This window comes from Camelina sativa, chromosome 20 (assembly GCF_000633955.1).
Source record: "Camelina sativa cultivar DH55 chromosome 20, Cs, whole genome shotgun sequence".
NCBI classification, from domain to species: Eukaryota; Viridiplantae; Streptophyta; class Magnoliopsida; order Brassicales; family Brassicaceae; genus Camelina; species Camelina sativa.
In genome coordinates, this window is record NC_025704.1 from 16292357 (window position 1) to 16305364 (window position 13008).

The window sequence follows — 13008 nt, forward strand, 5'->3', positions numbered from 1 at the left end:
TCTCTTTTGCCACAAAGGCTTTCAGCTCAGGCTGTGGGATTGGTATTGTCGTGGGAAGATTCATAGGCTCTTTCATTTCAACTTCTGCGTAGCTGTTCTTGATATGCTCCCGCTCACTCTTAACTTCTTCCCAAGTTGAATGGTCTTGCGGATGATGCTTTGAAATTTCATCCACTGCTTCATAGCCACGTTGTTTCTCTGTGTCTTCAAGGCTTAGTAGCCGGGCAACCATCATTACTCTACCTCCTACAAGAGACAGTCCATTGTGCCGGCAACGTCTCTCAAGCTCAGAGATCGGTAAATTCATCAANAGGAGCTCTTTTTTTGTTCATCATCAGCTTCGTCATCGTCTCTCGCCCACTTTGAAGCTGGCAATATGAGGTCATTCTTCTCTTTTGCCACAAAGGCTTTCAGCTCAGGCTGTGGGATTGGTATTGTCGTGGGAAGATTCATAGGCTCTTTCATTTCAACTTCTGCGTAGCTGTTCTTGATATGCTCCCGCTCACTCTTAACTTCTTCCCAAGTTGAATGGTCTTGCGGATGATGCTTTGAAATTTCATCCACTGCTTCATAGCCACGTTGTTTCTCTGTGTCTTCAAGGCTTAGTAGCCGGGCAACCATCATTACTCTACCTCCTACAAGAGACAGTCCATTGTGCCGGCAACGTCTCTCAAGCTCAGAGATCGGTAAATTCATCAGCTCTTGCCTTGCAGCTCCTTTGCCTATTGCCAGCGCAGCATCTGGATTGATCTTACCAATATCACTCTTGTTGTCAACGGAACTTTTGTTCTCTATTTCAGGTGCATCACCGCAGATAGAATGAAATAAGGTAACACCAGATACTCCTGACCGGAGAAATGTGGAACGTAGTCCATATATGTATGCGTCTGAAAAGAGAAACCAATCTGCCCATACTTGCAGTACTTTGAGAACCCGTTCCTGCAAAAGTTCAGAATGAGTTTAGAACAGTATATTACAAGGGACGGAAAACCATCAAAGATCAATTTTTCTTTCTGACAGTACTTTTAGAGCCTCAGCGGTAATTCTTCCAGTTATGCTTCGATACAGATCATTGAAGCTTTCCATTATGTCGGGTAGAGTTGCTTCGAATTTGGTTCGGTACGCAGATGCATTTTTAACACGTGCACTGCTATTATGAAGAATATCAGACACAAGCATGAGTCTAGCAACTTTAGTTGGAATTGAGGTCTCTTTTAGGGTCAGGGACTCCGTCAAAACTTCAACAACCTGTGGAATAAGTACACATATATAAGCAGGAAAGGGCATTTGAATATCTATTTTAAAACGAGTAATTCATTTCAGTATTCTTAGTGGTATCTAGAAAAAAAACATCTGAAAATTCAATCAATTGGAAAAACATCTGATTTTGGTCCAAAAATAAGTTATCTCTATATATGTTATATGTGTAAAATGCATTTTGAAACTACTGCATACAAATGAACCAATCTTCAGAAATTTTTATAATTAATCAGGATTAAATTATATGTTATAGCTTTTGACTGATATGTATAAATTAAAGGATCTTCCGTAAAATCAAATGTACCGAATATAACTAACATATAATACCTCTCCAGCTGCATCTGCATTATCTAAAGCGAAACCCATAGCTTCTTTAATCTGACTCCTTTCTAAAGTAAGGTTACGCAACATGTCTTCGAACTCATCCCTCTGGGGATCGGTCAGAGTCCTCTCAACTTCCGCACGCTGTAAAATTTACCACAGTGAGGTATCCCGCACAACCAAAAAACAACTTGGCGAGCAAAAAAAAAAAAAGGAAATACATAAAACATAAGTGAGACTGCAAGAAGATTACCCTGCTTCTTCCCGCTGCATATGTGCTGGCAGACTCTTTTTCGTGCTCCTGGGTCCTAGATACAGGCAGAGGTGGCGGTATCCATCTGCAATAGGAGTAAATAGACAGTGTCAATACACCAGATGTCATATGCAAAGGTGAACCAACCCAACCGAACACCCGGATCAGTTTCAACGTCGGCAAGTAACAATACCTTCCACTACCAGTTATCATGATATACGGTTCTGTTCTCCACCTTTGAAGTGTATCACCCTAAACAACGCAAAAATATTCATCAGCTTATGAAAATGTAAAGCTCAAGGAGAATCTAAGATATACCTAACTATAAAACAATCAAAATGTACCTGAGCAAAGGAATAGAGTCTCCAGACGTAGTAAGTATGCTCCTTCGAGCCAAGCTCGAACAAAAACTTAAACATTGGATTCCCACGGCCCCTCTCCATGATAGCTTGTTCAAAAGCACATTCACCATCCAGAACATAGAGAGCCATTGTATCAATGACATGTCTGAGGTGCTCGTCCTCAGGAGTAACAACAGTGATATCCGGAACATTAGGGGTAAGAACCTGTTCAACGAAAGAGAGGTTCATTCGGAATATGACTACTAAAGATAGGTAGCGGATAAGAGTGTCGTCAAGACGTCAACTACATGTGCCACACCAGCAAGTTAGTCGAACCAGGATCATTTACAAACAAGAGAGAAGCCTTAAGTATTGAGAAGTTTCTGAGTATTTGGGCACTGGTTTGGGGCCATTGGGGGGTTCTGGGAAAGTAGAGGATGCACAAGAAATAGAATTGATCTCAAGTTTGGTTTTTAGTTCTGCTTCCGTCTAACATTACTTCAAGAAGTAATAACACTTAATTATGGAACTTACAAGTACCATTTCTGAACTAAAAAGGTAATTCAACCTTCCTAGAATATCAATAACATATAAAGAACCAATTCAAGCCATGTGTAAGTGTAACCAAGTTCACATACCAGCTCAGAGTTTTGATTTGGAACAGCAGTTATTGGTGGACCCGTTTGACCAGAAAAAACCAAGTTGCAGCCCTGCCAAAGAAAATACATGATATTTTATAGTTACACTAAACAGATATAAAACTGGCAGTCATTAAGTTTTGTGCAAAAAATGGCAAGGAAAAACCACTAAATTTAGAGATCAGGCCCATTCTTAGGTTAGTGAATAGAATTAGAAAAATGTATCTAGAAGAGCAGCACAAGATGCATTACAAACCTCCTTACTCCGAATAGCCATATGTCCAGGTGGTGGAGCGGGTAATGCTTGTGATGGTAGAGATACTGCTTTACCCCATCCAATTTTAAGTTCATACTCGTACACGATGATCCCTGTAAAATTGGAAAATTTCCTTCATAACTTTCTTTAACATTGTCACATGCAAGCAGGATGTATAGTTAGTACAAAACCAGTGGAACATAGATAGACTAGTCAATAATGCCAGAAGGGTCACTTTCTAACATTGATCAACCACCGAGTATATGTATCAACCAAAAAAGAAAAGAAAAGAAAAGGTACTAACACTAAGCAGTAATGATGAAGAAAGAAGAGACGGAAGAAACAAAAGACAAGGTTCCAAAGTAAGGCAGTACTAGTGACTAAAACTAAACGCTACATATTTCTTTGACACTGACACAGGCTTTGTACATACAAAACCAATCAAATTTTGTTGAACTGAAGTACTCAAACTAATATGCTTTTACAAAGTATAGAGCCTAAAGCCGTTTCTTGTTCAATTATCCATTTTAAGATTTATATCATATATCACACATTACCTAGCAAATGATTCTAGCCCAGTACAATAGAGCTTAGAGAGAAGAGAGGCTAGCTAACCTTGCATTTCATCTTTTGCAGCTTGTCCATCAGCCCTATTCATGAAGGAAACAAAGCCACAGTTTCTTTGTCGCCTCTTCTCCTCATCTGTTCTTGGCCACATAATCTTGACACTAGCTATGGGCCCAAATCTTCCAAAAGTGCGCAGAAGGAAATTCTCATCAACCTACGTGAGCATATAGATTATACCTCATGAATATTAAGAAATTGTTGGCAAGAGAAATAACACATGAATCCAAGTAAGAAAAGAAAGAAAAAATACCTTCGGGGAAAGATTCCCAACATAGAGATTCGTAGTTTGTGGGTCACCATCGTCAAACGATCCTAGCCTTCCACTGGGATCAAAATCATCAGGTAGCTCATCAAAGCGGCTAGATGGCTGAAGACAGAATTATTTTAGTACAGGAAGCAGGGGATATCGCTCTAAAAAACAGTGCCAGAGTTAATCTGAGAGCAGACCACCGATGAAGAGAGTGCAAGAGTATGATGAACTAACCGAGTTATCGCCCTGACGGTCACGATCCTGGTTTCGTCTTTCTCTCAGTTCTTGTTCACGTTTCAACTCCTCCATGAAATGATCTATATTTCGAGTCTTTCCCTTTTCTCTTTCCTTAGGCCTCTCCTCTTCCCTCTAGAAAGATGAAATAAATGAACTTACAACTTAGCCATTGCTGCTTCAAACAAACAACCCAATCAAAAAGAGATTCACAGTAACAAAAGCCATGCTACTAACCTTCTTCTCCGGTTCTTTACCCTTAGATGCCAGTGGTGGTGGAAGGAAAGAGGGAACATACCTGCATAGATCACGTGAAAGATAATCTTCTATACACAAGAATACACACAAGGATTTCCAACTTATCAAGCAATAACCAAAGAACATCATTCCTAAGACCCAAACGTTTTACCAATAAAGCATGAAGAACTCAGCTAATGAAACTCTACTCAACCATGTAACAAGCATACCAAAAGTAGTATACTCATCAACAAAAACACGAAAACGAAAGCAATCAGTTTTACCTACTCCCCTTCTTTGAAATGGAACCCCCATCTTTGGACTTTTCACCTGCCATCCGCGAACGCATAGAAAAAAAAGGTCCATACTCTTATTAATGTGTTTCCCAATATAATCAAAGCATCGCTCTAACCATTTTGACACCCATAAACAAAAAAAAAAAAAGTACACACAAAGAGAGGCAAGGGTAACAACAACAACACCGTAGCATTTTTTACAAAGACTAACCTTCAGAATCAACCTTAGGCTTCTCTCCTGGATTAATCGTCCCACCTCGAACAAAAGTCTTAGTAGTTGCACTATCTCCTTGAAACGATTCCACGAATTCTTGATACAAACGAGCTGTTTCGTCCTCAGCTTTCTACAATTAAGATAGAAAAAAAAACATCGATTAAATCAATCTTCCATGAACAAATTCGATTGAAATTTCAACTCATGAACAAGGAAGAGATACAAACCTTCTTCCGAGCTTCTTCTTCTTCTCTATGTTTCTGGAATGGCGTTTTCTTTCGGTTAATCGAGAATGAACTCATTTTTGCAGCATCCAACTTCTCTTGGGGAAGCTTGTAGCCGCGCGCTGGCTAAAACCCCCGTGGACGAGACTGGGAAGCCTAATAGAGGATTGGAGAAAGATCAAAGTAGAAAGATACGATAACTAGGGATTCTGATTCGGATTTGGAACTAGGGTTTGGAGGAATCGACAAGGGTGACGATGGATTTGATCAAAGAAGCTAGGGCTTGACGAGAGAAACACAGAACGAGCTAAAAAAAACGATTGAATAAATTAAAAAATACTAGATAAAATCATAATATTATTACTTCTCTCTTTTTTTTTCAACACGAAAATAAATCATAATATTCATTATTCAATCAAATTTATTCATTCGTCTCTTGTAGAATTTCAAAATTTAATTAGTGCTTGCTTATGCTTCAGAAAGAAAAACTTTGACGCATATGATTCTTTAAATTATTTTTCATTTTCATTGCATTTTTATCTGCAATTTGATGGTTTAATCTTTTTTTTTTCTTTCGTTTTTGTCAATTGATGGTTAAATCTTTATAACGGTAGATTACAAATTTTTATTGATTCATTTTATTTAAAAATTCATATGAGATTCAAACAATTTCATTAGTTTTGAAATAACATGGTGTACCCACATATTTAAATAATTTTATTTTTCACTTTCAAGTCCATTTGAAATTCAACAGCATTAAAGTGTGAATCTTGATAGAAAAATTTATAGGCTTTTTATTTAAGCACATCAAAATAACATTTTTTATAAATATAAAATTAGAATGAACCAAAATTTAAATCATGTAACATGTGAAAAAGATGTCAAAAACAAAATAAAAATCAAGTAACGACTCGATTTTGATTAGTAATGATGCGAGCACCGGACGTCTTGCGGTATGGACAGAACGGCTCGTCTTCGGGACGCTTAGGATAGAAGCAACTTTCCTCGGACCAAACTTTGTAGGATGAAAGTAGGAGGAAAACAAACGGTGGAAACAGAGTTTGGCGGAAAACAAACGAGCGGATCGAAAGTTTGAACTTTGGTCACGTCGTGGTCGAGCGGCTACAATAGTGGTACGGTATGGACGTCGAGGTTGCAAAGCGGCTAGCGATTCAAAAGATGGCTCGACTAGAAGGAAATGATAGCGATGGTGGATTGAAGGACGACACACGAGGGCTGACTCTTGAAACAACCCGACCTTTTTTTTTAATAATTAAATACAGTATAAACAATTATGCAGCCTATACTACTAAATTAAACCAACTCAAACCACGACTCCTTATTAAACCAATAACAACCAGTACACACAGCGGAAACATACCAACCATACAAAACCATTACAACATCAATACAATAACAATCCTAAGCATTCTATCCATCAACCTAGCATATCTCTATCCAAGGTTCCAATAACATATCCAACAATCCAATAACACACAAACGAGACCCTAGATCATCCTCCTCCTCATCGCCATAATTCCACAACACAAACCTGCACACCATAAACAACAATTGAGATGNTATCACAAATACTTAGTGAGGCAATCCTCCCATCTACTGGGCTATACACACAAGCAACTGAGAAACCAATGCTTAACAACTGACAACCAAACACAAACAAACCAGGAAAATCACGAAACAAGCAACTTGGTGTCGACTGACACCAGAGAGGTTTCGATCGACACTGGCCAAACATGGTGTCGACCGACACCTAACTGGTGTCGATCGACACTCCCTTCGCAGACGCGAACTGCACGAATCCGAACGACGCTAAAAAAGGTAAAGCTAAAAAAAATGAAAACTTAATACGCCTCAAGATTTGAATATTTATTTATATTTTTCATACATTCTTTTATTTGTTTATTTGAAATGCATAGTTATAGAAAATAAAATAAATATAAGTATTTTATTTCATAAAATTGATATTTTAATAAAAAAGGAAGATAGAACTTAAGAACATCCCACTGACAGCGAGAGCAAGACATTTTGATAGAGGTGTGTGATAAGACTTCTTAATGGACAAAACAAAGTAAGTACATCCCAACATATTTCTTCTTGGCGTTTCTACCCTACCCTCCTGTACCCACAACGTTTTAATTTGAATAAGCTTTGCACTCATTTCTTTGAACAACCAAATCAATTAAACATGGATCCCGAAAACAAAACAAAAAAAACATACATGTGGACTGCTTTGTGGAGCTTCATGGTGTTTGATAGATCTACAAAACCATTTGGTTCTTCCTTTTTGATGATTCATTTAGTCACTACGATTGAACCTGGAAGCAGCTTCAGAGATTAAGATGGAACAGATTCCGCTAGATCTTGTAATTTTTTCAGACCAACGGTGGCTATGAGTTCCATCGAGACAAAAACATCATAAGATTTTGCCTCTTCTTCTTCTTCCTCTTTGAGACTGCATGTGAGTTTGAGCTTCTCTGCCTCAGATTCTGCTTCTTGCGCTTCCTCAAGTAGAAGATTAGCTTCTTCGAGGTCGCTCAGTTCCAGAGCAGCTGAACTCTCTGCTTTTGCAGTGCCACTGTCAATCCGCAACCTCTGGAATCTACTGATAGCCAGTTCTTTTTCTTTTGACAAAATCAACACCTCTATCTCTTGTAGCCTCTTGATGGTTTCTTCAATCTCATGTTCTGCTTTTTCGAGCTCAGCGTTAGCTTTTCCTGTTTCCATTTGTATCTTATCCTTTTCTACATTTAAGGACTTGGCTTCCGCAGCTATTCTTCCAGCTTCTTTGAAATTTCTTGTAGATGCAGCCACTTTCTTCTCTGCTTCAAGCTCCGGCATCCTTTTCTCTATGAACATAACTTTATCCATAAAAGATGTAATATTCTGTTGGATGATCGACTTTCTAGAAGATTGCTCCTTTAGTGACTCTCGGGTACTAGAAACCTCCTCTTGTAGCTTCTGGACTTCCTCAGAAAGCTTCTCTTCGATATTTACAAGCTTGGCTCTCTCTTCTCTAGTTTTAGACACATATGACATCAGACCTTTACGCAATTTAATAACTTCCTCATATTCACAGGCTTCATCTCCTGAAACACGGACAAGATCACGGAGTTTAGCTCCTCTCTCCTTCTCAGCTGCCACAAACTCGTCAACCTCTTTCTTTTTCATTGACAAATCTTCAGTTTCCTTATCAATCTGGGTGAGTCCCGCTTGCACATTGTTTAACATACTATCCAAACTTGTTTGCAATTCCTTGTAGCCACTCACCACATCATTAATTCTTTCCTCGACTGCTTCAATTTGCAAATCGTTCTCGGCAATCACCTTCTCCTTTGCCTTCACCAAAGCAAGCAGCTCCTCAAGTTCATCTGACAATTGTTCTTTCTTCTTACGCAGCATCTCCTTCTCTTTTATATCTTGTTCAACAGATCCCTCAAGAGTACCATTCAACGACAACCGAACATTATCAACTACAACAGATTCTATATCCAATTCGACTTTTCTAACCTCAACATCTTCAGAACATGAATGCCATTTCTCCATTTCATCTGAAGAAAAAGCTTCTGCCTTATCCAGAATCGATCCAGCATCATTCTCAGCATCTGTGCAAAACGTGCGAAGCATAGAGGCAGATTCTTCCTCAGCTTCAATCTGAGAAACAAGAACCTCCTCCATCCTCGACTCAATAGCATCACAATCAGATTCCGCTTGGCGTAGCAATGACAACAGGGCTAGCCTATCTCTTTCCTTAGCCGCGAGGCTTTCGCTAATCCTCTCAGCCGCATCGAAATCCTCCGCCTCGATCGCGTCCTCAAGCTGCTTCTCGAGCTCTTCGTGCTTCGTAGAAGCTAATCTGAGATTCTCAGAAGCTTGCCTTCTCTTCCTAATCGCGTCCTTACGTGCAGAAGTAACTGAAGCAGCCAAGTCACGAGCACGTTTCAGCTTCGTTTCGATCTGAGCCTTGACTAATTCTAACCTTGAGCTACCATTACTAACAACAACAGCAACAGCGACATCAACAGCAGGAGTAGAAGAGTCCAAAGATTGGTTACCGGAATCAAACACTTGCGCGACGGAATCCGATACTTGACTGACGGAATCCGACACTTGACTAACGGAATCGGATTGTTGACTGACGGAATCATCTTCGTCTTCGTCGAGATTGTTGATCTCGTGCCTGCCGTATCCTATTCTTAATCCACCGGCTCTTTTCTTCCTCCGTGACACCTGACGTCCATAACTCTTCGCCGGAGATGGATGAGTAGTAGTGACAACTGACTCGATCGGCTCAGGCTGGTGTTGAACCGGAGTCACAATCGTTAAGTCTGAAAACAGATTCTCGTCCAAAGCCTCCGTCACATCTGGCTGAGGAGCCGTCGCCTCCGCCTCCGCCTCCGCCGCCTTGGTCTCGTTATCTTCAGAATGAGTTGGTGGTGTAATTGAAGATGAGCTTACCTTTTTATCGCTGTTATCTGCGAGCTGAGACGCCGGCGTAAAAAGTTCCATCCCTTCGAAAAGAGAATCCATATCATCGTCGCCACCATCCATCGCCGATCTGATCACCGCCGGATCTGATCTACTTTGCCTTTAATGGAGTCATTTCATAAAACTAAATTCTTGCTGGGCCTTAAATGTAATTAGGCCTTTTAACGGCCCATATTTGATTATAATGCTGACGGTCACTCTTTCCGATTTCGTTAGCGCCTTTTCATCTTCGACACTTATCGGCGAGACTCAGAGAATCTAATCGGAAACCTAATTCTTAAACCTCTTGAGTAATACACAACGAGTTTGTTTCTTCAACCAATCAGATTTTTCGATTTTTCAATTTCTCGGTTCGATTGAAGATGGAAGGAGGTGGTGGAAGTAGCGGCGGTTGTGGGGCGGCGGGAGCTGGAGTGGTTCCGGTATCAGCGATTGAAGCTGTGACCCAAACACTTGCGCACCTCAAGGAACTGAAACCGCAGCTTGAACAGATGCTTGCTTTAGCTGAGCCAGAGGTTCTTGCTGCAATGAAGCCGTTGCAGCGAGCTAAGACTATGTACTTGCTAGCTGATGCAACCACTACTCTTTACGAACGTAACTCTCTTTCTTCTACGCTTTCTTCTTGTGAATCTGGTTTCCATTGAAGTTTGTTTTATTTGCGGTAATGTTGAAATTTGTTTGTGGTTTTTTTTTTTTGTATTGCAGTGAGGTTGAGGTGTACTGGAGTTGATCCTGATGATCATCGTGTGAAATCTGAAATTGTATGTGTAATTCTGTGTGTTGTGTAGACTCTATATGCTTTGCAAATGCAATTAAAAAGGTATCCTTTTGCTGTTTTGTTGATGGTGGAATTGATTGTGTAGGAGCGGATAAACGTGTACCGAGAGAAGTTTCAGAAGTGTTTGGATCAAAGTAAAGGTAAAGATTGATTTTTCTAGTGCCTGAAATGATTTGTAGAGTGAGAGAGATCAAAATTGTTAGTTCTGACAAGTATTTGGGTTAACATTCTCTGAATGTTGGATTGAGAAGACAAGTATTTGGGTATTAAACTTTTGTTTCTGTGGTTTAAGAAACCATCTGTTTCAATTTGAATTGGTGATTGTATTGCCTTGTGTTGGAGAAAGTTTTATGACTTTCTCTTTATATTGGAGTAATGCTGCATCCTGTGTTGTTAGAGATATAATATCTCAGCAACCTTTGAATATTATGCTCAGTTTAGAATATTTTTCTGATAGGTCATAGGTGCTAGCCATTTCTCATGTGGTAAATGGAATCCTGTGGGTACTTGTTGAATGATACATTCTCTCTTAAGAGAATTTGTGTTTCTTATCTTTTTTTTGTTGGGATTATGAAACCTCTGCCTTCGTTAGTTTTTTTTTTAATTTCAATCTATGCTTAGTATTGCATGTACCCATCTTAAATGCAGGGGGGTAGTAGTTCAACTTTGTTTACTGAAGTGGTGATTCTATTGGAAGGCTTATCATAATGACTCGCGCCTAATTCATTGTTCTGTATTTATCTTTTCGTAACCTTACTATTGCACCCACCTATTATCTTGAATTTAAGGGAGATTCAAGAGCTAGTTTCTCTGTTTTCACTTTGTTTTTGTCAGGATTCACTTCCATTTATAAAACTTGTTTGATTTGAAATCACTAGTGGCTAATTGTTGACTTTAATGTTTCACGAACATGGCAATCTTTTTTGTTAAGTTATCTTTCTGTTCGGGTCTACTATCTGATATTGGGGGATATTAGTCTCTCCTCTTTGTTTATCGAACGAACTTGTATGTCTCCGTTTACAAGGTGTTTACTAGATTGGTCACGCTTGTGCGCTGTTTTTTTTTTTTTTTAAATGCCTCGTGACCTTTCATACAAGAATCGTTTTGTCGGTCTGCTATCGGATACTAATGGGCTGAGTAGTTCTACTTAGTTACTCGAAAGTATTTACTTATGCGCATCGTTTCATTTTAATTTGTTTGGTTGATGTTAGGTTCTTCTGATTAGGAAATTTTGTATTCATTTTGATTTTGTTAAGGACTGATTTGCTACCTCTTATTCAATGTCTTATCCACTAAATGATCTCTTATCTGTTTCTTGTTTATATCGTAGAACCATTGCGCCCGACTACTGTCTTAAACCGTCAGGCAGCAACCCGTTTCATCGAACACTCTCTACCTGATCTTACATCAAGTAAGTTTAAAGGCAGTTTGTGTCTCCACCTTTCTGTTTTCCTTTATATTCATGATTTGGTGTGACTCTAACACTCATTACTAAATGATTCTAGCCCAAAAGCAAAACATTAGAGACCTCAGTAAAGGAGAACAATCCAGGATCAGGTATTCGGAAACAACTGCAAGAAAGAGGAAATACCAATCAAATGAGAAACAATCTGTTCAGTCAGCCGCGAAGGACTTTCTTGAAAAAGCAGCTCGTGAGATTATCGGTAACAATGAAAATGGTTTGAAGGGCCCTTTAATGGCTGCAGCTGATGGTTCAGATGATGTTGAAGTTGGTACAGCCTGACTTACTACCAATATACCATGGTAATGTTCTTTTCTGATTATGGTTGACACCTGAAAGCAAATCTCTAGAATTTTCAACTAGGTGGTCGTTCAGGAAAAAACAGATACCTTCTCCTAATAAACTCTTATAGACATTTATCGACAGCTATCCCATAATAAAGACTGTTTGTGTCCATTTCTTTTGAAAAATTTAGTCTAGGTTTTTTTTCCTCTTATGGATTAATTTGCTTCTCCTGATGGTGTGATTCTAGTAACTTTGACACTTTTCTTTGAAGTCATAAAGGATGGGTCAGTGAGGAAAGTGAGGAAGTAGTAAAGTATAGTTATTTTTTGTGATTCCCTAGGCTACAGAATAGTATCAATGTCTTCAATTTTTGTGGTGTCATTGCATCCCGTTGCTTATTTGCTGATTGGAGGTTTGAGGTTTTCAGCATCATTTATTTCTGTCATGCTGGAATAATGTGTCAGTTCTTTCTCTTCGTAATATTGCATTCGTTACTTGGCAAATTCTTAGTCCCTTTGACACTCTCTTCTTCATTGTTTGCAGCTGCTGCTACATAATTTTCTGGATAGTAGTTGTGGCATTTTTGTCAGCATCGCCATTGCAGAGACGTTGGTTTTTGCAACAAATCTTTGATAGGGTTTTTATAAGGTTACTGTTAGCAACTGTTTTCTGAAAGCTCTTAAAGTTGGCGAAATTTATATTCGGAAAATACATTAATGTCTAAAATGCAAAAGAATCCAAGTGGGTTTGCTAAAACATTAATGTGTACGTGTCCTTGAGAACTAAGTGAGAGTTTGTCAAGGCGCGATAAAGTTAAGACCTTGTG

At 39.1% G+C, this 13008-nt stretch overlaps 3 protein-coding genes across 4 annotated transcripts in view; 1 reads left to right on the forward strand and 2 right to left on the reverse strand.

The window, feature by feature from the left end:
* The window catches only part of LOC104770978 (protein RRC1), a 9828-nt gene extending 4349 nt beyond the window's left edge, over positions 1-5479 (reverse strand). The window contains exons 1-15 of one of the 2 annotated variants that reach the window (XM_019242407.1): positions 5155-5479; positions 4925-5057; positions 4702-4747; positions 4418-4478; positions 4181-4315; positions 3947-4063; positions 3685-3850; positions 3070-3182; positions 2814-2885; positions 2179-2400; positions 2028-2086; positions 1835-1919; positions 1588-1725; positions 1024-1248; positions 361-939 (exon numbers count right to left, since the gene is read on the reverse strand). In XM_019242407.1, the coding sequence (XP_019097952.1) occupies positions 361-939; positions 1024-1248; positions 1588-1725; positions 1835-1919; positions 2028-2086; positions 2179-2400; positions 2814-2885; positions 3070-3182; positions 3685-3850; positions 3947-4063; positions 4181-4315; positions 4418-4478; positions 4702-4747; positions 4925-5057; positions 5155-5229 (2226 nt within the window). In that variant the 5' untranslated portion in view covers positions 5230-5479. Of the gene's footprint in view, positions 1-360; positions 940-1023; positions 1249-1587; positions 1726-1834; positions 1920-2027; positions 2087-2178; positions 2401-2813; positions 2886-3069; positions 3183-3684; positions 3851-3946; positions 4064-4180; positions 4316-4417; positions 4479-4701; positions 4748-4924; positions 5058-5154 lie in introns of those variants that run through there. The other variant, XM_019242408.1, reaches the window with a different exon arrangement.
* Positions 7156-9762, reverse strand: LOC104770979 (centromere-associated protein E-like). Its single transcript, XM_010495451.2, has one exon. It carries the CDS (start codon positions 9718-9720, stop codon positions 7507-7509), a length of 2214 nt encoding a protein of 737 aa, XP_010493753.1. The 5' UTR covers positions 9721-9762; the 3' UTR covers positions 7156-7506.
* On the forward strand, positions 9854-13004 carry LOC104770981 (nuclear nucleic acid-binding protein C1D-like). The gene is made up of 6 exons (XM_010495452.2): positions 9854-10251; positions 10363-10418; positions 10521-10575; positions 11766-11846; positions 11941-12199; positions 12726-13004. The coding sequence occupies exons 1-5, from the start codon at positions 10020-10022 to the stop codon at positions 12177-12179; spliced, it is 663 nt and encodes a 220-aa protein (XP_010493754.1). The 5' UTR covers positions 9854-10019; the 3' UTR covers positions 12180-12199; positions 12726-13004.